Below are 26,796 nucleotides of genomic sequence, written 5' to 3'. Positions count from 1 at the left end.
CCGGCCTGGCAGAGGCCTGGCCCCCGTGCTCGGGCCACAGGGGCTGGGGCCTGGAGCGTGCAGACCCGCCGGCTGGGGGCTGGAGCTCAGGGCCCCAGGCACTGGGGCCCCGGGGCCTGAAGGGCTGAGAGCCCGTGCTGGGTTCAACCTTGAGGACCTTTAGCAAAGACCCACCATCCACCCCAGCGTCCCCTTAGAAGGGTGGTGGTCGCGCCCCACCAGCCCTGGCCCCCGAGAAGTTGCCCTGAGAAGGAGGGAGGTGAGCCCTGCTCGGGTCCCCCACCTGCCCTGTGCAGATCGGCTCACAGATGTCAGTACCTGCCCTCCTCGGCCAGAAGGGGCTCCCTCCGGGGTGCAGACAAGGTGCCTTGCCCCGCCAACTTCCCACTACACAGGGAGCCCTTCCAGAAATTGTCACCAACATGGGGCCTCACCGCCTCAGCCACCGTGCAAATGACGCCAGAATCCTCAAGTCAAGGACCCCTACTGAATCCAGCTTCCCACCAGAGACAGCCCAGTGGCCAAAACATCAACTCGGGGGCCCCAGATGGGAGTTTGAACCCCACCCCTGCTTCTCGTCACCCTTGGCCTCAGACTGGCCTCCTACTCCTTCTCGCTCTGCCTCAATCTTCTCAGCCCCAGAGTCTCACTCCTCGGACCTGGGCGGGGGGGGGCAGCAGGGGGAGCAGAGAGGCCACCGCCAGCACCTCCAGCTTTTGCCTGTGCCTGGCCCTCCAGGGACAGGGAACTCGCTACCTGAGTCATGACCCCCTCCATTATTAAGCAACTCTGAGTGCAAGACCTCTGCACACATGGGGGTGAGGTCAGCTTCCCTAAGACCCCCCCACCCCGCCACATGCTACACACATGCACCCGGGTCAAGCTCTGGCTTCTGGGGCCATCCCTCTCCTGCAAGAAGGGACCCAAGGTCAAGTGTCCCCTGTCCACACATAACCCACACATTTCACCCCATGCAAAGCCATAAGCCCCTGTGAAGCCACCCAGGCCCCACATACACACCTAGGACGTCCGCAGACTTCTTCCGCTCCACGATCTGGATGTCTCGGGCGCCGGCCGGGATGTGGGTCACCAGAGAGTAACCTGGGGGAGACGGAACGACGGTGAGCAGCAGGTCGGCTGTGGCCACCGCCTCTCGATTGGAAAGGCGACTCTGGATCGCAGTCACCACCGTCCTGCACTCCCGGTGTGTGAGGGGCAGTGTCTAAGGGCAGCCCCTCCCCGCTTCCAGAGCTGGGCACCTGGGGCCCGAGAGGCAAGTCCAAGACCTGCCGGAACACGCCCTGCCACGGGAGGGCTGACCCGCCGCTCTGGCACGGCCCCAGCATTACCCGGTTCCGAGACACTTTCCTACCAAGGCTGTGGGTGACGCTCCCTGGTACCTGCCCTGTTCCTCCCGAGGCACACCACAGGCCACGGGGACTGTACGTCTGGTGGAGTCAACATACTTGGGTCCTGCTCTGCCACTATCACCAAGGTGACCCTGAGCAGGCTGCTGGAGCACTTGGGCCTCGGTTTTCTCGCCTGTACAGGGATGACGGCCCCCACTCCAGATGACGGAGGAGATTCTGGGTAGCACAGAGCCTGGCCCTGAGGGTGTCGTCACTGGTGTTATTTTAGAAACCCACGTTGTCGTACCATCACGTTGATTTTAAAGGCTTGCTACATTCAAAGGTGTAAATGAGAAAGTACGAGGCCCCAGCTCAGGGCCTGTCATCGACGGCCCCAGTCAGGTGGGGCGGCAGCCACGGAGACCCTCACAGAGCCCCCAACATAGGGACCAAGGGTCTTGGGGGGCGGAGGTCTGACGAAGGGACCGTGCTGCCAGCAGGTGGTAGAGGGTTTGCTGGGAGAAGGAGGCGAGATTTTTTTTTAAAGCCCTCAGAATGAAAAGCCTTCCGGGAGAAGATGGCAAGGGGGTTCTCGAATCAGGTTTGCTGGGGCTGATGCTCAAGTCACCCGAGGGGCACGTGGGCCCGCCTGCCGGGTGAGCCGCTCCTGCCGGCCGCCCCCCTTTACGGCCCCCTGAAGATCCTGAGCTGGTCCTTCCGGCCAGCGGGGTGCCCCTAAATGCTTAACCACTGGCTCTCTTGGCAGGAGGGCAGGAGCAGCTGTGACCTGCAGTATCGGCCGATTTCCGGAGTACAAGCGCTTCCACCCACTGTGGCCGATTTCAAGCTGCCAGCTTGCGTCGCTGGGTGCAGAGTCGGGAAAAGGGACACAGTCGTTTACCTGCTGCCCTAGTATTTCCAGCTGACAGACACAATAGTTATAGAGGCAAAACGATTAGGAAATGATGACTTTGCTTAAATATCATTTACTTAAATGAAGGTTTATATGTGTTAATTTTTAAATTGGCAACCAGCTCCGAGATTCTTCACCATAGCTACCACGCACATATCTACCAGGGGAGCTTGTGGGTCAGTGCTTAGGACCACAGACCCGGGAGCAGGCTGTCTGGGTTCACACCCACCTCTGCCTCGTCTGGCTATGTGACTTTAACCTCGTTTCTTAACCTCTCTGTTTCCACATCTGTAAAATGACAACAGTGGTAGTCCCTGCCCGGAGTCGAGAGCTGGAAGCGAGTTAACCGTGCTGCACTTGGCTCCGTGCACAGAAAGCACTTGGTAGAGTTATAGGTGGGCTTGGTTAAGGGTCAGCCCCTGGCCCCCAAGCTGAGCGCTCCATGCGGGCATGAACCTTACTGCAGCGCCTGGCACCCAGGAGGCGCTCAGAAAGAGACGCACCCTCTGAACACTGCCTCTGCCAGCTCCACATCCCAGGATCTGGTGGAAGGTCCCAAAAGCAGGTTTGTGAAAGGAAGGGAGGAAAGGCGTGATGTCTTTGCCCGTGCCCCTCCCATAGCGAGGCCTCTGCCCACTGTGCTCGCCATGCCTTATTCAGACCCCTGTCCGGCTGGGCTTCCGCTAAAGACTCCCCTCCTTTCCTTACCCTGCCTCTCCTCAGTCGGCATGTCCATCCCTGGGTCCCTCGTCCAAGCCCTAACTCTAACTCTGAAATTGTCCATCCCCTCCACCTCCAGGACACGTGGGGGTCCCGACAGCCAGGTCCTTGGGGGCTCTCAAGGGGTTGGTTCAAGTCCAGACGCGCCTGGCCTCACTGGGGGACCTCGAGCCGGCAAGTCCCGCCCTGGGCCTCAGTTTCCCCATCTGTTAAATGGGTTTCAAGCTGCCCTACCTTTCCCAGTCTGGAGGCTGTGATAACCCAGTTTAATCCCACAAGCGTTAACTGAGACCCAGGAATGTATTCAGTTCAAGACTGAGTATTATAAGCAACATCCTTCCAAAAGTGCAAAGTCCTATCGCATGCACAGACCCCCCTGCCCATCCCTCCCCCAACCCTCAGGAGGTCTGGACCAGAGCTGCATGCAAACATGAAGCCAAATGGGCACAGCCGTGAAAACTGACAAGCCGCTGCCTGGGGAAGAAAGGGGCTGGCTCTGTGCTGCGGTTGGCCCGGAGCTGGCGGGAGCCTGGGCACCCCTTCAGCCCTTGAAACTCGGGTTTGGGAGCTTAGGCCCCAGACTCTGTGTGCCCAGACCTCAATCTCATATCAGCGGTGAGGATGGAACGTGTGCCTCAGTTTCCCCCTTTTAAGACTGGTATTAACATCTCCCTGGAAGCTGTGCTTAGGTCAAATGGGGTCCCCAAGCCCCGTGAGCACTGCGGCACCTGGTATCCAGCAGGGGCTCAACCCAGAGCTGCTCCACTTCCTATAGCCCATGGGGGCCTTACAGAGCCACTGGCCAGCCCTGCTGGGCCTGGGTGGAGGATCGGGGGGCCCCAGGAGGGGAAGGACCCTGCGCAGTCACTTAGCAGCCGGCAGCGGGATCCCACGGGCCCTGGACCCAGAGCAGCAGGGGCTCTTACCCAGGTGGGCGTTCCCCTTGCGGTAGTTGCCTGTCACGTGGGTGCAGCTGCTTCCGTCCCCCTGGCAGACGCCACACTTGTCCAGCGTGTGGGTGGAGAAGAGCACGCCATCACAGCCGATGGGCTGCAGGAAGGGAGGTGGAGAGGCTGCTGGGAGGGCGCTGAGGCCCGGGCCCCGGGGCCGCCACTGCCTGGGCGGACAGGCGGGCGGCCGGCGCAAGGAGACCGGTGGTACTTCTGCTACAATGTTGAACAACCTCACATTTTCCAGACACGCAGACCCCTCGCAGGTCGGCAAGCTTGCAGGACGTGCCGTCGCGGGCGGGGACCATGAGCTGCCGCTGGCCATCCGCGGTGGTGCAGTGCAGGTCGCACGGCTTGCTGGAGATGTGTACGTAGTCATCTGATGGGGGAGACAGGGTCTCAGGGCAGCTGGGGGGCCAGAGTCAGGGACTTCCCCTCCCCCTCACCGAGACAGCACTTCTTTCAAGGTACAGATGGGGAAACAGAGGCCTGGAGAATGGAAAGAACTTGCCCGGGGTCTCAGTGGCAGAAACGGACCAAGATGCAGGTGATCTGGCCCAGCCCAGGCTCTGGAAGTCCAGCCTCTGCCTCCCTGTGAGTGGGGGGCAGTGTCCCCTCTGCAGGAGGTCTGAGCCGACTTGATGGCCCTGGGCTGCCGGTGGTCCTGGGGACCCTGCACTTACCCGGTGAGCGGGAGAGGCCAAGTCATTTACACCGCCGCCTGAACTACTTATGACCTTCGACAAGACCCCTCCCTCTGGGCCTGTTTCCCCACCTGCCTACCCACTGGACGAGGACATTCCCTCCCACAGTCCCCAGGAGGTGGCTGTCAGGTACAGATCCTGCCAGAGAATTCCCTGCTGGGTGGCCCAGGGCCACAGTACCGGGATAGAGTGGCTTCCACTGGTGCGTCCGCCCGTTGTACACACGGGAGTTGAAGGAGATGCACTGCTCCTCGCGGAAGCTCCTCCCGTCCGGCGGACACTCCTGGGAAGCAGGAAGACAGGGCGGGAGGCTCTGGGAGGGACTCGGCCCGACAAAAGCATTTTTGTCCAGGCGGAGCAGGAAGTGGCTCTCCCCCTCGCTCTCAGTCTCTCGGGCTCTCTGGACGGAGGGAGGGAGGACCAGGCCTCCAGCACCCACGTGTGCTGGCCCTCCCTGTGCTCTGGGCTGGATCCTTTCAGCCCCACCACCCTGGCCTTCTCCCCGGATGCACACAGAGCAGCAGGGACACCGGCCTCGGCTGTGCTCGCGCGGGGTCCCCACTCGCCCCGCGTCCTCGGGCAGGGGCCCATCTGCCTGTCCGCAGCCATAGCCACAGTGCCTGGGACACGGGCATTGACTGCGTGGGCTTGACTTCGCAGAAGAGGAGCCCATGGGGCAGAGGGGAGGGGCCTGTGCGGGGCCCAGCTGCTCACGCCGTGGCCAGGAGCCGCACTGGGCCAGGGCTCCCTCCCGAGCTCACTTCAGGAGGGCAGCTGACCGGCGAGGCCAGCACAGAGGCCATGGCCGCTCACCTCCCTCCAGCCCCTAACTCCCCACATGTGCCCACACAGACACACAGACACGTGGACGCAGGGACGTGGGGACACACAGCATCATCTCTCTGCCCCGTCCCCGTCCCGGGGGTCCGGTTCAGACTGGCTTTGGCCCCATCGAGAGGTGACCGGAGGCTGAGCCAGAGTCGGCACCTCCTGCCCAGACCCGGCCACCTCGGTGCAGCATGCGACTGACAGAGAAGGTTTGGGTGCTGAGGGCGCAGAGAGCAGAGGCGGGCGCACAGGGGCGGCAGCCGGTGACTTCAGTCCCCCGGGGAGAACCGGGAGCAGGGTTCACCCTGAGCGCAGGGGCCCGTAGACCCCAAACCTTGAGGTCGTGTTGGAGCTCCGCCAGCAGAAGCGGGTCCTTTTCCCCTCAGGTGCCCGCAGCCCGCGGTGGGCACCACAGATTTGATTTGATGCAGGAAGGGGGGTTCTGAGCCCGGGGGCCCTCACCATCCAGGCCCAGGACAGAGTGTCCAGAGGGCCCAGGGCCACCAGGAAGCTGCCCTGAGACCTGCCAGAGAAGGGGGAGGGGGGAGGGGGAGAGGGGAGGGGGGAGGGGGGGTCCCCGCTGGCGGAGCCTCACCTGCACTCTGCAGAGCTGGTACCTCTTGGACGTGCCCGTGCAGGTCCGGTTCCCAGCGCCCATGACAGACGTCCTCCTGGCGGGAGGACATGGGCTGCAGCCCTGACCCTGCTTCTGCTCCTGGGCGGCGTCTGGGCTGCTTCGCCACCGCCCTGCCCCCAACCTGCTCTGCCTCCTCTGACCGAGGCCTCCTTCCTCCCCACTCAAGCCCCGCTGCTCCGCCAGAGCCCTCTGATGTCACAGGTATTCAGGTAGTTTGAGGGAGTTTCTTAGCCCCTTCTTAGGGGGAGGGGTGAGATCCAATTCACCTCTCGATCCCCAGCACACAGCAGAGGGTCTTAGGACATGGAGTTAGTAATAAAATAACAACATTTACCACGTGTGGGCCCTGTGCTGCAGTGCATACACACACACTGCCTCTTGTATTCTCAGAAATGCCAGGTGGGCTCGAGCATAATCTCCCCGCCACAGACGAGGAAACTGATGCTCAGAGAGGTTAAGTGACTTGCCCAAGGTCACACAGCTAGGAAGTGGCCGAGGCAAGATTTGAACCCAGGTCTGGCCAACAGTAACCACTGCACCTTATGCTTTCCCCATGTTTATTCAACTCAGGTCTTCAGAAGAGAAGCCCAGGGTGGGCCTGACCCCTCCTTGAAAGAGCCCTAGAAACGGAGCAGGATGAACCCCAGGACTCTGTTGCCTGGGACCCAACAGAAGCCACGTCCCCAACGGAGGCCAATGAAAAGACTGACTTGCTCACCTGGCCTGTGCAGCCTCATACTGAAGACCCCTCCCAGCCCGAGACCCCCCACCCCCACCCCTCAGCCTCTGCCCACCTCCCAGGCCTCCCTTTCCCGTGCAGGCGGCCCCACTTTCACGCCAGCCCCTCAGGGCCACGCGCTCAAGCCCCGCACCTCTGCTGCAGGCAGTGCCGCTCCTGGGACGTCACCCCAGCCCCGCAGCTGCGGGAACACGCCGTCCACTTGGTCCACTCTCCCCACCAGTAGGCGGTGGCATCGGTGCCCGCCTCCAGGCTGTTGGATGTTGGGCTGTTGTCCTGGGTGAGAGGCCCCACGACAGTTAGAAGGAGGCTGGAGCACCTGGCCGGACGGGCCTGCCGTCCCCGTGCCCTGGACAGGAGGACATAGCCCCCTGGGTGGGTTGCTCGAAGCCTGGGCTCAGGTCTCCAGGGCGGTCTCGGGGGGACCTCCCAGGGAGCTGTGGGCCTCAGGTCCTGCCCGATCTGGGGATCTGGAACATCCTGGGAGCTTGGCAGGATCCTGAGGCTGAACCTACCCATCCTTTCTTTCCCCCGAGCAGCCTGGGGCCCGGCCTGGGTTCTGCAGGACCCAAACCCGCCCGTCTACATGCCACACTCCGGGGCTTCTCTCAGAAAGTGAGCGCTCAGCCCCTGTCCTGCCGAATCAGCAAGGACTCTGGAGTGGCCGGAGCCCCGCACTCAGGGGCTGGTCTGACTGGCTTGTAAGGCACGTTCCTGGGAGCGGGAGGGGATCTGGGAAGGCACTCCAGGACCCCCGGACCCCTGCCCCATGTCTGCCGCCCAGCCCTCAGCGTCAGCCCACCTGGGCGAAGGATTGTGCTCCCCACTCACCATGGCCCCTGTGGACGACGCACCCCCAGCCACAAGTGCCAGAGCCAGCAGGGACCAGGCCCAGCGCGAAAGCTGCCATCTGCCATCCATCCTAGGAAGCAAGGGTACAGTCACTGCCAGGCCAGGTCCAGCTCCTCTTCCAGCTGGCTGGAGTCCGCTTCGGGGAAAAGCTCCCGGAGCCCACCCAGTGCTGAGGCCTGAGGTTATCTGGGATTGGTTGCTAGTGGCGGTCTGGTGGCCCTGTTGGGAGGGCTCGATGAATGATTAGAGATGCCTGCACGGGCTTGAGACACTAGGGTGGTGGTGTGCATGCTAAGCCTGCACCACCTGATCTGAGGGCATTTGGGGACATGGGCCACGCTTTGCCTCTGAATAACTGAGCAGCCTGGAGAATGCCTGGAGAGAAACCCAGGGACACCTATAGGCCCAGGCTGCATCCATTGGATGAAGGAGCTGAGGATCGATCCATTACCTTGGCCGGTAGACCCGACCCAAGCAAGAGCACCTTGGGATTTTTATCTGTTCGGCACTTGCTGGCCACATGGGAGAATGATCCTTCCCATCGGCTACATGGAGCGGCTGGAGGGGTCCATGGATGCCACAGACTCTGCCAGGCCCTCTCCCTCCCTGGACACAGCTTCCCCATGCCCTGAGGGACCCGACACCGGGCAGAGCCCAGGCATCTGTGCCGCCTCCTTCCCAAGAGAAGACACACAGCTTGTGCCTCTGGAGTGTTGGAGTGAGGGTGGCCGAGGACCACGGGGCTGTCTCCCAAGAAGTCAGCACCCTCAGCCCAAAACACTCCTGGACCTCCCTGCCAGGGGTCAAATCAAGGGGAGCCTGCAGCCTCCTGGGCCCTCAGCCTCCCCTATCTGTCCCTGAGAGGGAGGAGCGGGGCCTATAGTGGCCTCTGTCCAGGGTTTGTCTCAGGTCCTGAGTGTCACTTGCCAGAGGGTTGGAGGAGTTTCTGAAGCCATCAAGCCCATCCCCCTAGAGCCCGGAACCAGGGAGGGGAGCCAACTCACCCAAAGCAACACAGCCAGGTGGCCGACCAGCCCCCAGACCCCAGAGCAAACTCAGGGACTAATTCCAGGGAAAGAAGGCATGAAAGTCCCCCCTCCCCCACGCCTGCCAGCCCTGAAACCAACTCCACATCTGCCCCCTTCTCTCCTCCTTCAAACCCTCGTTTCCTCACAGCTCAAGCACCTGCAAAATTTCAGGAGTTACGCCAATGACACCCTCACACCCCAAGAATGTCTCTGCCCTCTCTCTGCCCCAGACGAGGCAGCAGCACACCCCAGAGCCTGGAGCCGGAGCCCTTGAGATCCAGCCTGCCACCGCTCCAGCCGGCTGCCGCCCCTCCCCCGCAGGCCTCCATCTGCACCCCCCAGCCTCCTGCAGGCACAGAGGCCCCTCGGCGTCCCATTGGCCAGTCTGTGCCCCGGCTCCTGCCTGCAGGCTGAAGACAGGTGCTGAGCCGGCTGCACACTTGGTTTTCATTAAGGCTCCCAGACACCGCTGGCTGCAGGCCGGGCCCGGCTCACGCGGGATCCATCCCTCCCTGGGGTCCAAAAACAGCCACCGGCCAGCGGGAGAGACTTGCCGTGCAAACAAGGGCTTCAGGCGCGGTAGGCTAGGAGCTGAGGGGCCCCCGTCGCCCGCGCTCGGGAGGGTCTGGACCCCTCCCCACCAGCCCTGCTCCTGTTACATAACGGCTCCCCGAGGGGCCCGGGGATGGCATGCATGCACTTGGGGCTGCATCTCGTGCCCTGGCAGGGCTGCGGTGGGAAGCGAGACGGTGGGGAGGAGGCCTACCTGGCCGGGGGTCAGCAGGTTGTCCTCGGAAGAAAGGGGCCGAGCCTCTGCTGCGGGCAGGCGGCGCCAGGTGCGCGGTGCGGGGGGAGCCTCGGGGCGCAGAGGGCTGCGGGCTGGGCCTCTCTCCCTTCCTTCTCCTCCCCCTCGCCGCCTCCCTCCTCCACTTCAAAGAGCACCCACGAGAGGGGGTTCCCGGGAGGCGCGCAGCCCAGCGGCAGCTCCGCGGCGCGGCGGCCTTTATAGCTGTCAGGCAGACAGGGAGGAACTCACACTTCCCACCAGGCTGCCCCCCCTCCCGCCGCCCGCCGGCCGGCCTGGCGCACACTTTAACCCGCTCCGCGCCTCTGGAGCCCGGCCAGGCCGGCCCAGCTGCCTGCTGACTGCTGCCGCGGCCACGAGCAGGGAGGCCGCCTTCCCGGGTCCAGAACGCGGGACTGCGTGTCCGGGTGTCCAGACGGAGTGCCCACTGGCCCCGTGTCACAGGGGAGGTTGGCGGCGGCAAAGCCGAGCCCCAGGCTTGGTCCGACGGATTTCTTCTTCCAGAGGGGGCCCAGTCTCTGCCACTCCCCAGAATGGAGTCTGGGGTGTATGAGGCATCCAATCCGATAGCTCCGTTTTGCGGACGGAGAGACTGAGGTCGAGAGGGGACACCATGCTCTGAGGTCACCCAGCCAGCCTTGGAGAGATTCTCCTGAGAAACGGAGGCCTGAGCAGGCGGAGGGACTGAGGGAGACTCAGCAAGGCTCAGCCGAGGGTTCCGGGGAAGGGACAGAAGTGCCCACGGCCTGCGGACCAGACGGCTAGGATGGCCAGAGCCAGTGGGGGGGGAGGTGTGCGGAACTCTGCAGATGTTCAGCACCAGCTTGGCAGGGCACAGCAGCCTGGCTGGGCGCGGGCCAGCTGGGCAGCCCCTGGCAGGCCGGCGTGGGGCTCCAGCCTGTGTTCCTGCTGAGTCAGAGCGTGGAGCAGAGCACGGAGCCAGCGGCACGCACTCCGGCCCCCGGGCACCCAGGGGGGACCCCAGACATTGCAAGTTGCCCCGGAAACAACGCCAGGCACCCGCCCCACACACCAGGCTCCTTGGAGCCCACCCTCCCCGCACCTCCACACGGTGGGGGTGGAAGTGGGGCGGGCCTGAGCCATTTCATCCATCCCCCTGCCTCTGTGCTGCAGATGGCTCCCAGTGGCGCCTGGAAAGCCCTCCCCCTCCCTGCACCCTCCCTGCCGGAAGGAACTGTGGCGAGCTCCTCCAGTTGCCTCCCTGGGCGACTGAGAATCATTCCACCCCTGGGAAGATTCTGCCACCAACAGGAATGGTCGGGGAGGAGAGCAACCAGAGATGATCCTGAAACCAACAACGTCTGCTGCCCTGCATCGAGTTCTTCCTCTGTGCTGAGAGCTAGGAGGTCAGCATCTTTGCTCTCCCCATTTTACAGATGGAGGAACTAAGGCTCCGAGACTGCTGGGTGGTGCCCGGGGTCACACGTCTGGTGAGCGGCACATCAGGGACCCCAGCGTCCTTACTGAGCACATCCTCTCCATCTGGCAGGTTCTTGTATCACGTTCATCCTCCCCAGGCCCTCTGGGAGGCAGGTCTCATCCATCTCATTTTCCCCCTGGGGCCCCTGAGTTGTTCGGTGGAACCAAGACTCAAACCCAGGTCCACGCTGCCCCCTGGGGTCAGCATGCTGAAGCGCAGACACGATGGAACCCGTCACGCGGCACTGGTGCACGTGCACACACGCATGCACGCACACACACAACCTCACAGGCACACACACGGGCACACGCTAATGCACACACAGGCACACACACTCACCGACCCCTCACAGACACACTGCTGATCACTCGCACTCTGGGTCCTCTGCCCCCACCCCCGCCCCTCCCGCCAAGCGCCAGGGCTCTGCATCCCCGGGCACACTCCCAAGCTCTCCCGGCATTGCTGGGTCCACGTCCAGCCAGCACCAGGGTGACTAACGGTTTCCCTTGGGAGGGACCCTACAGCCAGCTGACGCAAACACCCCAGCGCCTTCTCTTAGCTCAGAGGGACAGTGCCTGAGAGGCGGGCTGCCACCCCCAGCTCTGGGACCTCTAGCAGGTGTGTGGCCTGGGCGGGCCACACGTCCACCCCCACCCCACCCTCTACCTCCAGAAGCCGGCCGGGGCTCCCCCACCCCAAGGGGCTCCAGCAAGCCCCCAGACTCCAGACCCACAGGGAGCTGTGACCACTGCTTGGTCCACTGGTGGTCTGGGGGTTTCGGAGGGAGACATCAGGGGTCAGGGAAGGCCCCAGGGCCCCTGAAGACCCTAGAAATTGTGGGGGGTGGTTGGTGATAAAGAATCAAGCACAGGCAGGAGGTGCCTCTGAAGGCCTCGTCAAGTGCCAAGCGCAGAGCCACTGTCAGTTCTGGAGAACTGGTCAGGCTGGGCCTCCTGGCGGGGCCTTAGATGCCCTCGGGACCCACCTCACGGGGTCGCAGCCAGGCCTGGATGGCAGAACCCAGAGTACCTAAGAAGGCTCTAACCAGCAGCACAGTGGGTGACCGGAAGAGCAGCCCAGGCTCAGAAGAGGCCATGCCTGGGGTCGACGCTCTGCCGTCACCGTGTTGAAGGTTTAATCGTGTTATCTTAGAATTCGTGTTCTCGGAGCGACACTGGATGGGGTGATGGAGTGATGGAGAGACAGAGCTTCTGCTGGGGGACCTCCTACCCCCTGCACCTCTCAGGACTTCCCTCTGCCCTCTGGGGAGCCAGGATCAGACGGAGTCTCCGGTGGGGTCCCAGGCACTCAATCCACGAGCTCCCCATGCCCAAAGGAGCACGACGTTAACAGCAAATAAAAACACTCCTATTGTTTGGGAGAGGCCCTTGGAGGAATGAGAAAGTTTTGTCCTGCTTGGTGAACAAGGGGCTCCCCGTTTTGCACTGAGCCCCACAGGTCACCCAGCGGCCCTCGGAATTGCTGCCTCCCAGCTCTGATGATGCACGGGGCTCCCTGGAGAGTCACTGAAAGAAATGCCTCGGAGCCCCCATCATGGTTCCCGCTGTCCCCTCTCTGGAGCCCTTCTTTCACACCCATCTGGACGTGCTTGGCCCTCCAGATGATTTTCTGAGGACACCTCCTCCAGGAAGCCCACCAGGTGGCCCAGCACTTTGATCTGGCTTCTCGCACTGAGCGGGATCTTCCCCGGCCTGTGGCTGTGACCCCACAGAGCGGGGGCTGCTCCTGGTTCACACTGTATCTTAGCACCTGCCAGGGCCCAGCATCTCTAGCCAGGTGCTCAGTGCATGGAAGGGTGGATTTGCCTGGCAGTCCTTTGGGGTGACGGTGAGGTGTCCCCGTCACTCTCTGTGTGACCCTGGCTAGAGATGCTGTGGACACGTTTTTTCAGAAGGAGATTATCTTTCCACCAGAGCTTTCTGGATGTCTGAAGAGCTTGCAAACAGGAAATTGGGCACATTTCTGAGGGGAAGCGAGGTGAAGCGTGGGAAAACAAGGCGGAAGGGGAGGAGCCCACTTGGGGAAGGGAAGGGACGGGTGGGGGAGGGGTGCAGTGGGCCATGGGATGACCAGTTTGGGAGGTCCCAGTGGTTGGACAGTCACGCCGGGAGCTGGGCCCTGTCCTGTACAGCCAAGTGTCTGAAACAGAGCTCATAAAGACGGGGACCAGAGCCAGAGCCCCTGTGAAGTGGGTCCTCAACCCTGGCACCCAGAGGCCGGCCAGCATGGCCTGGAGGGTGACGACCTCTACGCCGTCCCCCGATGTCCTGCTGCCCACCCAGAGCCTGGGGCAACCCTGGGCACCTTCTGACAGCAGAGCTCTTGTACCCAACAGGGAGTGGGCCACTGAGGGACGATGTGGCCTGTTTGGAGGTGGTCGGCGACTGGAAGAGGACCAGGCTCCAGAGGGAGGCCCAGCAGCCAGTCCCTCCCCGTGAGCTCCCCGGGCAGATGCTCTGGGCCCAGGCTGGCCGTTAGGGAGGACCCACCCCCACAGACCACTGGAGGTCAGCAGGCCGGAGCACAAAATAGAGTTCTCCCCCTCCCTCTTTCTCAGCACTGGCATTTTCTATTAGGCCAAGTCTTGAGGTTCAAGTGGGGGGACTTGGGGTGTTTAGAAAGAGGCTCCTTTGTCCCCAAATCTGGAGCAAACACCCCAGCGCCTTCTCTTAGCTCAACGGGACAGTGCCTGGGAGGCGGGCTGCCACCCCCAGCTCTGGGACCTCTAGCAGGTGTGTGACCTGGGTGGGCCACACATCCACCCCCACCCCACCCTCTACCTCCAGAAGCCGGCCGGGGCTCCCCCACCCCAAGGGGCTCCAGCAAGCCCCCAGACTCCAGACCCACAGGGAGCTGTGACCACTGCTTGGTCCACTGGTGGTCTGGGGGTTTCGGAGGGAGACATCAGGGATCAGGGAAGGCCCCAGGGCCCCTGAAGACCCTAGAAATTGCGGGGGGTGGTTGGTGATAAGGAATCAAGCACAGGCAGGAGGTGCCTCTGAAGGCCTCGTCCCGGGGCCCCGGGAGGCCCTCTCAGGGCTGGGAAGTAAGCCTGCCGCTGGAGCTCCAGGGACAGACCACTGCCGGGCAAGGGGCAGTGGGGCTGGCGGGAGCTGCGTCCTTGAGCTCCTGGATTTCACAGGCTGCCCAGGCGCGCAGGCTGAGCCCGGCTGTGAGGGGCACACCTCCTGCCGGGACAGCCCCTCCGCTGCCACAGGGCCTGTCCCTATGCCTTCCGTGACACTATGAGACAGTGACGGGTTGCCCCATTTTGCGGATGAGGAGACTGAGGCTCACCGGACAGAGGGCACACCAAGGCCCCAGAGCTAGGAAGGGGCGGGGCCCTCGCCTGGCTCACCTGGCTGGTGTTCAGGGGCCCAGAGGCAGCTGGAGCTGCTCATTTTCAGTCATTAGCTGAGGCCAACACGAATGTTGTCACAACCCCAGTTGCAGAGGCCCCGGATGGTACTCCAGCCTGGGGACCCCAAGGGAGGAATCAGGAGCATCAGTACCCAGACCCCCTCCCACCAGGGGCAGGAGGGCCTCAGTGGGTCCCTACACAGAGGGCCAAGGGCTGCTGTGCTGTGCTCTGGAGCTGCGGGTCGGGTGTTCAAAACGTGGAGCATGCAAATGCAGCAGCCGGCCCTGCTCTGCTGGGCCGGCTGAGCAGACAGACAGCTGTCCGGGAGGTGGGAGCCGTGTGGCATTCCGGGCATTTCAGCACCTCTATAAAACCGGCCTGCTCCATACTGAGGGGCCCGGGGGAGGGGAGGGTGGGCGGACCGGCTCCCACTCCCTGCTCCCCAGGCTGTGGCTGCCCCGCCAGCGGCCCCCACCCTGCCCGGGACAGGCCCTGCCAGGTCCCATTGGGACCAGCGCCACCTGCTGGGGAGAGGAGGGATGCGCCTGGGGGCCTCGGCTAGGAGCACGCGCCAGGGGCCAGTCTCCCCTCCTCTCCCGGCCTCAGTCTCCTCCTCTGTAAAATGGGCAGAGAGAGACGTCCACCCCCACTCCCCCTCCCCCCCCCCCCCGCCTCCAGCTGCTGACACGGCCCAAAGGGACAAAGTAGGAAGAGAGCTTGGCACATGCCGGCCCTGAATGAATGTCTGTGTGTGTAAATGGTTTTCAAGACACACACAGTGCAGTGGGGCTTCGAATGGAGAGCCCCCCGCACCAGGGGTCAGGAGAGGCCCAGGGCTACAATATGAACATGGAGGCAAGCCCGGCAAGGGCATCCTGGCAGAAGGCGGGCACGCCGCCTGTGGCGTCCGCTTTTGCCCAAGCACCAGCAGGTGAGGGTGGGGTGGAGTGGGGTATCGGACACCGGCCGGTCGGCTGGCGGGACCACCGGAGCCCGGAAGACGGGGAGGCCAGAGCACGTCTCCGCTGGCTCCCAGCCCAGCCCGATCCGGCTCCCCCTACCCTGTGCCTGGGGGCACAACACCCCCAAAGCAACCGGCCTGCTTCTTCTACTCTGCCCCACCCAGCTCCCCAGGCCAATCGCTTCCCTGGCCCCAGTGAGAACCGAGGGTCCTTTCAGTCCTGTTCAGAGAGCTGGATGCCTTCCCCCGAGCCAGCTGGCCTGTCTCCAGGCGGCCAGGTCTCCGACGGGAGCCACACGCAGGCTGCACCCTGACCCCCATTCTACGCTCCACGCCCCCCCCCCTCCGCCAAAGGGCCGCTCGAGTCCCAGCCTTTCTGCAGGGGGGTCCTCGGGCCACCCCCGCCCCCAGCCTGGCCACCTGTCTCCCTGCTTTGGGGCAGCCACTTTCGGCCCCCTTGGTCCTTAGTCATTACAACACATGTGCGGCTCCCCTCCTGCTTCCTCCATCACCTCCCCCTTCTCTTTTTCCCTTCCCCAAGCTTGCAGCCCCGGCCCTGGAGTTTACAGCTGCAAAACACACACACACACACACACACACACACACACACAGAGTCATGCACAAAACCAACTGTGGAATGTTTTCCTGCTTCTGAGTGGGGTTTACCGCCCCGGAGAGTTCTCTCCTAGCACCTGACCTCTAATCCATCTCCTCACCACACGATTTCTACTCCTCCTGGAAGCCGGGGCTGGGGGCTGGGGGCTGGGTCTGGGCAGAAGCGGGGCGTGGAGAGGTGGGCCGGGATGATCAGGGCTCCCGTGACCAGCTTGCAGGGGGTCGCCTGCCTCTTACCCAGAGCTGCACACACGGCACGACCTGGTTTTTCCATTTGGAGAGGGAACGGGGCTCCTAAGTGCCAGACTGAAAGGCCCTGCAGCCCCGCCTCCCTGGACTTTCATTCATTCTTTTCACAGAGTCATTCATTCAGCCAGTGTCTGCTGACCACCCACCACGTGCCAGGCTTGGCCCCGGGCTTGGGCGGTGAGATGGCCATTGGAGCAATGGGCACACACCCCGAGCAGCCCCGCACCAACCGCACCGCACAGAGGGCGGGAGGCCCGGATGGGAGCGAGTGGCGTGCTGGGGGCCAGCGCAGAGCACCCCAGCTTGCCTGAGCCGGGTGGGGACCCGTCCCCACAGACGTCAGAGGAGGGGGACGTGTGTGTCCCCACAGACGTCAGGGGAGGGGGACGTGTGTGTGCAGGGGAGGCGGGGAGGCCGGGAGGAGGGTCGGAGTCCGAGCGTGCCGTGGAGGCTGGGGTGTGCTGTGGGGGACAGGGCTGGGCGGAGGTGGCCCCACGATCCCCCGGAGAACTTGGACTTCACGCTGAGGGCTGCAGGTGCCTTGGAAGGCGCTTAAGCAGAAGAATGACGTGACCACGTGTACTGAATAGGACTTTTCATGGCAAACGGCAGAAATGGCCCCCAGCCAACGTATGATAAAAAAAAGAGAGTTCTGGAAAGGTGTGAGGGAGCTCCCAGATGGAAGGAAAGGTGGGTCAAGCGGGCCCAGGGGGCGTGGGACAAGCCGGCAGCCTCTCCCTGAGGCACTGACATGCATGGGCACCTCCTGGCCTCGCCCCCGCTGTTCCCATACTCCAGATTCCAATTCCCAGGAGAACAAAATCCGGCGTAGCCACCCAGTGACCACAGGAACAAGCCACTGGACACAACGTGGGTGAATCTCAGGGACATTCCGGGGCAGTGAAAGAAGCCAGCCCGAAAGAGTGCACACCGCATGAGTCCATTTATAGAGGCAAAGTCAAGTGCGTGGCAGAAACCAGAACAGTGGCTGCCTCCGCCGGGGACTCGAGGGATGTCCTGGAGTGACGGGGATGCAGGGGTGGTCACACAGCACTTGTCAAAACTCATCAAACTGTACATTATAGATCGGTGCGTTTTGTTGTAGGCGACACCAGTATATCATGATGAAAAATAAAAGGGAATAAAAGCTGTTCTTTTGCTGGCAACAAATAAACAAAAGAATTAATCAGTCAAGCAATTAATCAAGCAGTCCCTCCAGGGAGAGAGAGAGAGTTGGCGTGGGTAGCTCACACACTCCCATGTTCCTTGGCCAGAGGATAACGGGGGCGGGGCGGTGTAGGGGGGACCCTGCTGGGCAGTTCCCGCAGGCCTCTTCAACAAAGGAAGGTTATTTCCGGAAGGCCGAGGAATGCTAAGACGGCTAGCATCAGCCTTGCGCTGGGGACACTGGTAGAGATCGTCCAGTTCTATGTGCTTCAGGTTTGAAACTATGTAACCAAATAGAAAAGAATGTTAGTTTCATTTGTTTAGTTACCAAGGAAGCCTGTCTGGGGCAAGAGCAGGGGAGTCAGACATGCCTGTGGGCTGGTAAATTGTGAAACTTAGCTACAGGGTCCTTTTGGTGATTAGAATGGGCTGAACCTTGGGTTGTCGTCTAACCTCTTGCCCCCTGTGGACGCGTGACTCAAGCCGCAGAGTCTGCGCTTTTCTTATTCTGGACCCCTGAGCACCTCGGGGAGGGGCCGGGGCCAGGATGGAAAGTGGCTGGACATTGGCGGTTGTGCTCATGGGGATTCTTCTCCGAAGGTGCTGCCTCAGAGAAAAGAAGTACGGTCTCCTTGAATCAACAACTCTGACCTATCCAAAAAAAAAAAAAAAAAAAAAAACCAGAGACAAGTGCTGATCACATGGTACATCAGCTGTTGAACCCTCTCCATGTGCTTCTCGACATGTGTGCGCACACCCCTGCCTCTCTTCAGGGCATTTAAACCACAGCTGCCACCGGAGCCCCTGGTGGAAGCAGCGGGCCTTCTGCCTTTCTCTTCTCTGCCCTGGAGACCCGGGAGGCCTGCGCCTACCTCTCCCCGCCAGCCCATGGGGACTCTCGTGGCCAAACTTCTCCTGCCCACCCTCAGCAGCCTGGCGTTCCTCCCCACGGTGAGCATTGCTGCCAAAAGGCAGTTCCACATGGAGGCCATGGTCTACCTCTTCACCATGTTCTTCGTGGCGGTAAGTCCGGGGGCCTGGGGATAGGACCCACCCAGGGCCCCCTCCCAGAGACGGAGGACAGGGGCTGTCTTTCCACCACTTTGCTGTATTGGGTGATGGTGGGGAGGTGAAAGAAAGAGCCCAGAGACCAGGAGAGAGGGCTGGGGGCCCCCCTTCACCTTCCTGGACCTCAGTTTCCCCAACTGTGGCAGGAAGTCACTCTGGGATTGGTGTGAGTGAGACCAAGCCCACAGCGGGCCAGGGACAAGCCCCTCCAAGGTCCCCCTTTTCTTGCCAACCACCCAAGGCTTCTCCTGGCTCCAGCTCCCCCTCTTCACCCCTGCCCCCCCCCCCCCGACTCTCCCTGGTACTCCAGGCCCAGGAGGGGGCTAGCAGGGCTCGGGGAACGTGTAGGGCCAGGGGAATCTGGTTCCAGGATTCTGCAGCTGGCCTCAGTTCAGGAGGCCCTGCTCACGTCGGCTTGTCTCTCCTTCTTGGGGCCTACGTCTCTCTCTGAGTCCTTCTTTCTCTTTCTATTTATATGTCTGGCTGTCTGTCTCTCTCTCTCTCTCTCTCTGTCCCCCTCCCCCATCTCCCTGTGGGTCTCTTTCCCTCTGTGTTTCTCATATTGGCTCGCTCTGTGTCTGGTTCCCTCTTGATTTCTGGAGCCATATCCCCACGGAATTTACTCTCTTTCTAAATTTCTTGGTGTCCCTCCCTAGCTTTGTTCCCCTCATGTGTCTCTCTGGCCCTGTCTATCGATCCCTCTAGCTTCTGTCTGTCTGTCTGTCTACCTACTTATCTATGTACTATCTCTCTATCAGTCATCTATACATATATCTAATCAATCACCTCTCTACCTGCCTGATCAACCATCCATCCATCCATCCATCCATCCATCCATCCATCCATCCATCATCTCTCTACATCTTAGTGCCTTCCTGCCTCCCTGTCTGTGAGCCTCTGAGGCTCCTTCCACCCACCCTCGCTGCTGGACCCCCAGAGGAGCCCCACTCTCTTTTCCTCCATCATCTTCCCTCAGACCCAGCCTTGATTTAAACCCAACTCCCTGATGAAGCATGCTTGGGGGAGGTGAGGGTTCCCGGACTCCGTGTGGCAGTGCCAGCCGTGAGAGAGACGACGGCGTGGCCCCCCCACCCCGGGCAGCCCCCCTCCCCAGGCAGCAGGGCCTCCCGGCTCATTCAAGGAATCTTGTCGAAAGCCATTTCATTTGCTCCTCGCGGGACCCCAGCTTGGGTGAGGGCCAGGAGGTCTGCCCGGCAGATGAGAAACCAGAGCCAGGCAGACAGGGGGCTTCTCTGTGGGTACAAGGGCCCAGGGCCGGGGAGAGGAGCCGGTGTCTTGTCCTCCAGGCCCATGTTGGACCCCGCCCCCGAAACCACAGTCACCGCCAGGCCACCCCTCCCCACCGGGGCTGAGCTGACCCCACAGCTGCCTCCGCGGCTGGCCTCAGAGGCCCACCCAGCCCTGCCCCGCCCAGCCAGAGTGGCAGGGACAGCTGCGTCCGGTGACAAGTGTCCCCGGCCTAAAGACACACTCAGGCCCCTTCTCCCAGAGCCCCCAGAGGCACCATCGCCACTTCTGCCTCCTGCGTGGAGTCTTCTGTGTTCCCACCGGGACCGTCCTGTGACAGCTGCTGGACCCGTGCAGCGTGTTGTGTCACGTGGCGTCCCCTGGCCCACCCCACGGAACAGGGGCTCTCGTCCCCGTTTGACAGGAGCCCTCCTCCCCAGCCCTAGGGGCAATCAGCCGCTTGTCGGAGCTCACGGCCGGGACCTGCCAGGCCGGCCTCCGGAAGCCGTGCCCTCTCCTGCCAGGCGGCCAGCCACCTGCCACCCACGCCCCCGACCAGCGCCGCGCAGAGCCAGGCCTGCTCGGTCGGAAGAGGGAGGGAGGCCTCGCAGGCACAGAGGCCGAGGGCCCCCTGCTGCTTCACCCTGCTCCTTGGCAGGTGGTTCCCCCCTGAGTCTCACCTGCCCCACCTCTCCAGCAGGGGTGAACCGAGGGCCTGGGCGGAAAGGCCCCTCCTGGGCCAGCTCTCCTTCAAACCGCTCCAAAGCCTCCCTGACACTGCGTTCACAGGCAAACACTTGGCCTATGGTGAGCCGGCTCTAGGCTGGGACGAGGCGGTTGACAGGGCACAGACAGCGTCCAGAATCTCAGTGATTAAGCCTTTAATCGTACATCGTGATCTGTGCTACATAAGAGAGACAATGGGTACAGAGACAGCAGGGCTCAGCTGGGGGTGGGGGAGAAGTAGTTCTGGAAGGAGCAGGAGGGCAGGAGAAGAGAATCTATGTCACTCATAGGGCCTGGCTCTGCCTGCCAGAGCCATGGGAAACAAGTGTTCTTCTCCCTCCTCTCTCCTGGAGATGTGAGCACCTTGATCACGCCCCACCTGAAGCTTCTCTTTGCTGAGCTAAACAGTCCTACGCACCGCCTGGTTCCTTTCCTCCAACCTGTTCTTTGCCGGTGGCACTTCAAAGGGTGCAGCATCCAAAGCTCAACACAGCTCTCTAGGGGGGGTCTGACCAGACAGAGAGGAGCAGTACCATCCCCTCCCCTGTTCTGGACACTACATGTCTGTTAATGCCTCCTAGGTGCACCTTAGCTTTAGTTCACGTGAAGTTGCAGCCAGCGGAAGCTCTAAAACCGACCTCAACTTGCTCGACTCACCAGATGACCCAGGGCTCTCACCCCTCCCCCACCCGTAGCATCCCTGGCACCTCCAGTTGTGGGCTGCTCTCCTGCACGCCTCTCCATCCAGCTGAGCTGGGCTAACCAAGAGTCGACTGTGCTGGTCTCCAAGCTTGTTCATGCCCTTGAGCTTGTCAAAATAATTACATCATGTCATTAAATATTCCTTAAAATGATGAAATGTGTAAGCGAAAGGAGACGGTTGTCCAGAAATAAGTTGACAGCTTTGAAAATACGGACATTTTGCTTTAAAATTGCTCTTAAATTAGGTATCTGGCAGACAACTGTAGGAGTGTGGGGGAGGACGGGGGGGCAAAGAGGACGCTGCGTTCAGCACCTGCCCGGGGGCGGGGGGCGGGGGGCGGGAGTGTCTCTGCGATCTGCCCTCACTTAAGAGAAACAAACTGAGGGCTGCAGGCGGGTGGTTCTCAAAGCGGGCTCCCTTCTGGCGGCATCCCGAGATCAGCATCCTGAGATCCTCTTAAAGAAGCAAATCTCTGACCCCCAGCCCCGACCTGCTGAGGGGGCAACCCACAGGGCAGGCTCAGCACCTGAGTCTTCGCAAGCCCCCCAGGGCTTCAGGTGCCCGGTGGTCAGAGGGGTAAATTGTGGGAGAGAAGGCCCCACTGGCCTGTGCAGGGCAGACCGGTACCCAAGGAAAAAGGCTCCGGCCTCAGCAGACCTGAATGTTGAGGGAATGTGTAGATCACATGGGAGGGTCCCCACCTCGGCAGGCTTCGTCCGCAAGACCCTATGGGGGAGCAGTCCACTGCGCCCCCATGTTTCAGATGGGGAAAAGAGCCATGGGGCCATTCAGTGACTTGTCCGAGGTCCCAGCTCACGGGGCCATGGCTCGGGGCCCAGGCCTGGCCCTGGGGCTCCAGAGCTCTCCTCTCCCTGCTGACCGACCGTCTGTGGGTTTCCCGGCAGCTCTACCACGCCTGCAATGGGCCCGGCCTGTCGGTTCTCTGTTTCCTGCGCCACGACATCCTGGAGTACTTCAGCGTCTACGGGACGGCCCTGAGCATGTGGGTGTCACTGATGGGTGAGTGGCAGCCCCCGGCAGCCCAGCCCTGCCCACGGGACCTGGGTCCCCCGCCGCCCACCATGCACTCAGCCAGCCGAGCCCGCTGACTGCCTCCCCCGCCCCCTCTCATCTCTGAGAACCCCCTTCCTTACCCTGAGGTTCAGAGTGGGGCTCAGTCTGTGAAAAAGTAGGCGCAGCACTTAAGTGCCTTGATTCCCATTTTCCATAACCTTTTAAAATTGCACATTTAGTAGAGGCTTGTTTTGACAGACTGAGCGGAGGCGTACAGAGGAAAAAAGGAAGCGCTCTGCCCCCACCCTCCCCACCCCGGAGAACCGCTGCTCACATTCAGAGTTTACGCCCCCAACACTGTTCCTGAGACTCACACACAATTTTTAGCTCAGGTTTTTATGAAGATGCGATCATTCAAAACCACATGGTTCCGCGACTGTTTTTCACTTACTGTGGACTCATGGCGATGGCAGGACACACGGTCCCCATTAGACGGGGGGACTCGCTGCTACGGGCGCAGGCCTGTGCAGGACCCAGATCTTTCTCGTATCCTAGCTGCGGTCTTTGCGTCTTCGTCCTAGGGGTCCCGTGGGGGAGATTCGTTCCCGGACACCCGCACGTTGATCTCCGTGTTAGAGCAGCTTCCTGCCAGCCTAACCCAGGCTGCTCCGTCCACGGGAAAGCAGCAGCCTGCTTGTCCTTTAAAACCAGCTGCAATTCAGACCTTGGGGGGGCCCAGGCTGGGCCACGGGGTCTCCCTGGCTGAGGGGACACCACACCCGGACCCCGAAGGGAGGGCCCCTGGGGGAGCAGCAGCCAGGAGGGGCACGGGAGGCCCCTCGCCTCACCCCGCTCTCTCCCTGGCAGCACTGGCCGACTTCGATGAGCCCAAGCGGTCGACTTTGGTGATGTTTGGCGTCCTGACCATCGCTGTGCGGATCTACCATGACCGCTGGGGCTACGGGGTGTACTCGGGCCCCATCGGCACAGCTGTCCTCATCATCGCGGCCAAGTGGGTGCGTACTGTGCGAGCCCGACGGTCAGGGGCACCCTCCCCTGACGGTGACTCCTCCCCCTCGGGGTCTCCATCTACCTCCTGCCTCGTGGGTCGGCAGGCTGGACACAGGGCCTCAGCTAACACACAGAAAATGACCGTCGGGTGCCCCAGCCGTGCAAACCCGGTTTGTTTTACGTCTGTGCTCACTAGCTCTGGACCTGACCCAAGTCACTTAACCTCTCTGCCTCAGTTTCCATATCTGTAAAGTGGGTGTTACAATCCAGTACCTACCTCATAGGGTTGCTTCTCAGATTAATTGAGATAATGCATCTTAAGGACTGGCACAGAACCTGGCTCCTAATGTGCTGAACTATTTATTATTGTCATTATTATTACTGCTGTTATTATTATTGAAGAGAATGGCTGGTTTAGAGATGCAATATCAATTGGAAGTGGCCTGGGTTAATCTGGGAAGACTTCCTGGAGGGGCTGAGGCTTGCGCTTGGTTCAGATGAAGAGGGAGGTTCTGGTGTGAGGTCGACCGGAAGATGGAACTGCTTGTGAGCATGGAAGCAGCCTGAGCCAGACTGATGGCCCTTCGCTGGGCACCCAGGGGCCTGGCACCACGAGGCCTTCTACACATGGTTCCCCAGGCCTCCCCGCACCCTCTGTCATAACAAGGCCCTCCTGGCTGCAATGACTGAAGCCCACTCAGACTAGCCCAAGTGAAAGAGGGATGCTCGGGCAGGGTGCACCCAGGGGTACTTCCTGGGCCCCCAGGGCAGGGAAGGAACTGAGCCTTGCGGGGACCAGAACAAAGCCCTGGGAAGCAGGAGGGCGGTTCTCAGGGGAAAGAGGTCGGGCTGGGCAGCTGGTGCAGGTGCAGACTGGGGAGGGAAAATAAAGTTCTGGGGGTGAGCTTTCCAAACTCGCCCCACTCCTCTCTCCGCCCAGAGAGCGGAGGATTTAGCTTGCCAGTTGGTTGGTGAAGAAACCAAGGCTCAGAGGTCAGCAATTTAACAAGAAGTCACGGCAGGACAAGCGTGAGGCCAGGTCCTGACTCCGAGCAGAAGGGAAGGAGCCTCTTTCTCACCACATCTTGGGGAAGCCAAGCTGGCCCCGCGCTGACCCAGGAGGCCCCTCGGAGAGGGGAGAGGGGCGGAAGCGTGCTGGGGTCTGACTTGTCTGGACCAGGAAGGGCCACGTTAATTAACATTCTGGAATGCGTAAACACAGAGCGCTCTCCGAGCTGATAATTCGCTCCCTCCCTGGCAGGAAGTGGGATAAAGGCTCCGTGTTGTGCCCTGGATGGCTGCTCCTCCTGCAGACCTTGGCCGGCTCTGAATCTGGGCTGGATTCTAATTAGCCAGAAGAGCGGTCACTCGCCAGTGTCCCCACGAAGCACCACGGGAACCGAGAGGGCTTCCTGGCTCCCTGCATCTGGGGCTCAAATTGTGTTTCCTAGACCATTAAATGTGGAGTTTATTTTGGCTTTTCAAGGGCAGTTGTTTCCTGGAATGAGGGTTGATTTTTCTCCCGGAGGCTGGTCCCTTCTTGAGCAACTCTCAGCGACAGGAAGTGGAGAGAGATGGGTGATGGGGCTGCGGAGCGGGGGCCCGGGCGCCACCTGGGGCAGGATTGGCTGGAGGAGAGCTTCCGGGCCTCAGCCGGCTGCCCCCAGAGTCACGCTCCCTTAGCTGCACCCACACACCACCCGCGACATGGCAGGTCCTGATTCCTCATCAGCAATGGAAAATTTCAGAAAACTGAAAAATCGGGCATCGTTTCAGAATTCATTTGGTGACAAAACCTGCCCCCACCCAGCATGAAGCTACTCATGGTCTCTGTGTGATCCGCTGGCAGGGGGTTGGGGGTGCAATTATGGGGAGCAGCCCTACCCACCAGGGGCATCCACCGTCCACGATGTGTGCAACCGTTTACCTTGCTGAAATCCAAACCATCCTGTGCGCTGAAACGCCCTGGCCCCAGAGGTTCGGGTTTTCAGGATGTGGACCCGCATTTACTTCATCTTTTTAGTGTACGTGAACCCACGTATTTAAACGCCTACTTGAGCCTCACTCTAGACATCAGCGTCTGAGGAATGGCAGGTTTCACATGCTGGTCGGGTGTGTCTAAGAAATGCTACTATGAGTCTGTCGACTCTGAAAGTGAGTGGAGGTCTCGCAGGGTTGGCCACACGCATCTCCCACCCGCCATGGCCACGCTGGCGGGCAGGTCCCACACCGCCAGTACCCCTTGGCTGTAGATAACCACGTGTCTGGTCCCCTCGGGTTCTCCTCTGGCTGGAAAGGGTGGCCTTCTTTCACCCCAAGAGGCCGACGGGGCAGGGGGTCCTTGTGGGGTCAAAATGCCCAGGGCATCCACAGCCCGATCACCCAGGCGGGGTCTCCCTTGGGTCCTGCAGCCGTTGGGCCAGATGCATCCGGGCCTCTCCCGGAGCCCCATCTCCCACCTGAGGATGCCCAGGGTGCAAGTGCCCAAGGCTGCAAACTGAGAGCGTTCCTCTGGCCCCTCTCCCCGCAGCTGCAGCAGATGAAGGAGACGAGGCGCCTGTATCCTGACAAGAGCGTGTACACCCAGCAGATAGGCCCCGGCCTCTGCTTTGGGGCGCTGGCCCTCATGCTGCGCTTCTTCTTTGAGGTACCTGGCGGGGGACTGGGAAGCAGCCCACCCACAAGGGCCCCGGTCAGCAGGTCAGCACCGGCCTGCTTGGCTGGGTGCTGAGCGGGGCCGCGCGCCTCCTGGGGTCTCCAGCAGCGTCCCACTACAGTGCTTCCCTCCAATCATGGTCTGGTCCTTCCCTGGCACCCCTGGCATCGCGGGGTTGTGTGGGGGGGCAGTACAGAGGGCTTGCACCTGATGAGGTGCACAGCCCGGAAGGGGCCTGGGGCAGGAGGCACACCTGGAGGAGGGAGGGAGAGGGGAGACGGGGAGAAGGGATGTGCTGGGGGAGGGGGGAGGGGGAGCCCCAGCCGCCTCATCAAAGGCCCAGTGAATTGGCACAGACCTTCGGTGATCTAGGGGTTTGGTGGAGGGAAAGACCACCATGGGCTGGCCAGTGAGGGGAGGCTTCTCGGAGGAGGGGACTTGGCCAGACTCCCGAGGACAAGCCAGGGGGTCGGGGAGGAGCCCCTGTTCCTGGCAGGTGCCATGTCACGCCAGGCCCGCAGCCGAGGCACAGGGCCGAGGACCCAGGGCGGGGCAGGGGCTGTTGGAGGGAAGATGGGCTTCAGGGCGGGCGGTGAGGCCGCAGACGGGTCCTCCTCCTCCCCTGCAGGACTGGGATTACACCTACGTCCACAGCTTCTACCACTGTGCCCTGGCCATGGCCTTCGTCCTGCTGCTGCCCAAGGTCAACAAGAAGGCTGGAAGCGCGGGGCCCCCCGCCAAGCTGGACTGCTCCACCCTTTGCTGTGCTTGTATCTAACTGTGCAGCCCCCGGCCCCAAGCCCCTGCCCTGCCCCATCCCAGGCCTGGCGAGAGTCCTCCGTCCTTCCCGACCTGGAGAAACGTCCCTCCTCAGATCCTGAGAGGTCTCCAGGGCTGTGGGAAGCACCCCACTGACTGCTTCTTGAGAATCCACTTATTAGGTTTCTACTGGGTACTAAGCACCATGCTGGAAAGAAAAGAACTTTCTCCCTTCTCCTAGGCCAAGGTCCTGACGAGTGGGTATGTCTGC

General features: G+C 61.7%; 2 protein-coding genes across 2 annotated transcripts in view; one reads left to right on the top strand and one right to left on the bottom strand.

Moving 5' to 3' along the window:
* ADAMTSL2 (ADAMTS like 2) overlaps positions 1 to 9,643 on the bottom strand; it is a 34,168-nt gene extending 24,525 nt beyond the window's left edge. Inside the window, exons 1-8 of the mRNA XM_068552824.1 lie at positions 9,487 to 9,643; positions 7,672 to 7,762; positions 6,974 to 7,116; positions 6,060 to 6,135; positions 4,817 to 4,919; positions 4,166 to 4,311; positions 3,909 to 4,032; positions 1,021 to 1,101 (exon numbers count right to left, since the gene is read on the bottom strand). Of these exons, the coding sequence (XP_068408925.1) occupies positions 1,021 to 1,101; positions 3,909 to 4,032; positions 4,166 to 4,311; positions 4,817 to 4,919; positions 6,060 to 6,135; positions 6,974 to 7,116; positions 7,672 to 7,761 (763 nt within the window). The 5' untranslated portion in view covers position 7,762; positions 9,487 to 9,643. The remainder of the gene's footprint in view (positions 1 to 1,020; positions 1,102 to 3,908; positions 4,033 to 4,165; positions 4,312 to 4,816; positions 4,920 to 6,059; positions 6,136 to 6,973; positions 7,117 to 7,671; positions 7,763 to 9,486) is intronic.
* Positions 9,644 to 18,228: 8,585 nt separating this feature from the next.
* MYMK (myomaker, myoblast fusion factor) lies at positions 18,229 to 26,544 on the top strand. Its single transcript, XM_068554048.1, has 5 exons — positions 18,229 to 18,363; positions 21,991 to 22,105; positions 22,967 to 23,115; positions 25,641 to 25,757; positions 26,395 to 26,544. The coding sequence occupies exons 1-5, from the start codon at positions 18,229 to 18,231 to the stop codon at positions 26,542 to 26,544; spliced, it is 666 nt and encodes a 221-aa protein (XP_068410149.1).
* Positions 26,545 to 26,796: the final 252 nt, after the last annotated feature.

Source organism: Eschrichtius robustus, chromosome 10 (assembly GCF_028021215.1).
Source record: "Eschrichtius robustus isolate mEscRob2 chromosome 10, mEscRob2.pri, whole genome shotgun sequence".
Lineage (NCBI taxonomy): Eukaryota > Metazoa > Chordata > Mammalia > Artiodactyla > Eschrichtiidae > Eschrichtius > Eschrichtius robustus.
This window is presented reverse-complemented; position numbering and strand designations above follow the sequence as displayed.

Excerpts from the sequence above, each read along its gene's own strand:
- MYMK (XM_068554048.1), top strand. The coding sequence starts at position 18,229 with ATGGGGACTCTCGTGGCCAAACTTCTCCTGCCCACCCTCAGCAGCCTG. Across the intron at positions 22,106-22,966 it reads CATGTGGGTGTCACTGATGG|CACTGGCCGACTTCGATGAG; the intron begins GTGAGTGGCAGC and ends TCTCCCTGGCAG. Across the intron at positions 25,758-26,394 it reads TGCTGCGCTTCTTCTTTGAG|GACTGGGATTACACCTACGT; the intron begins GTACCTGGCGGG and ends CCTCCCCTGCAG.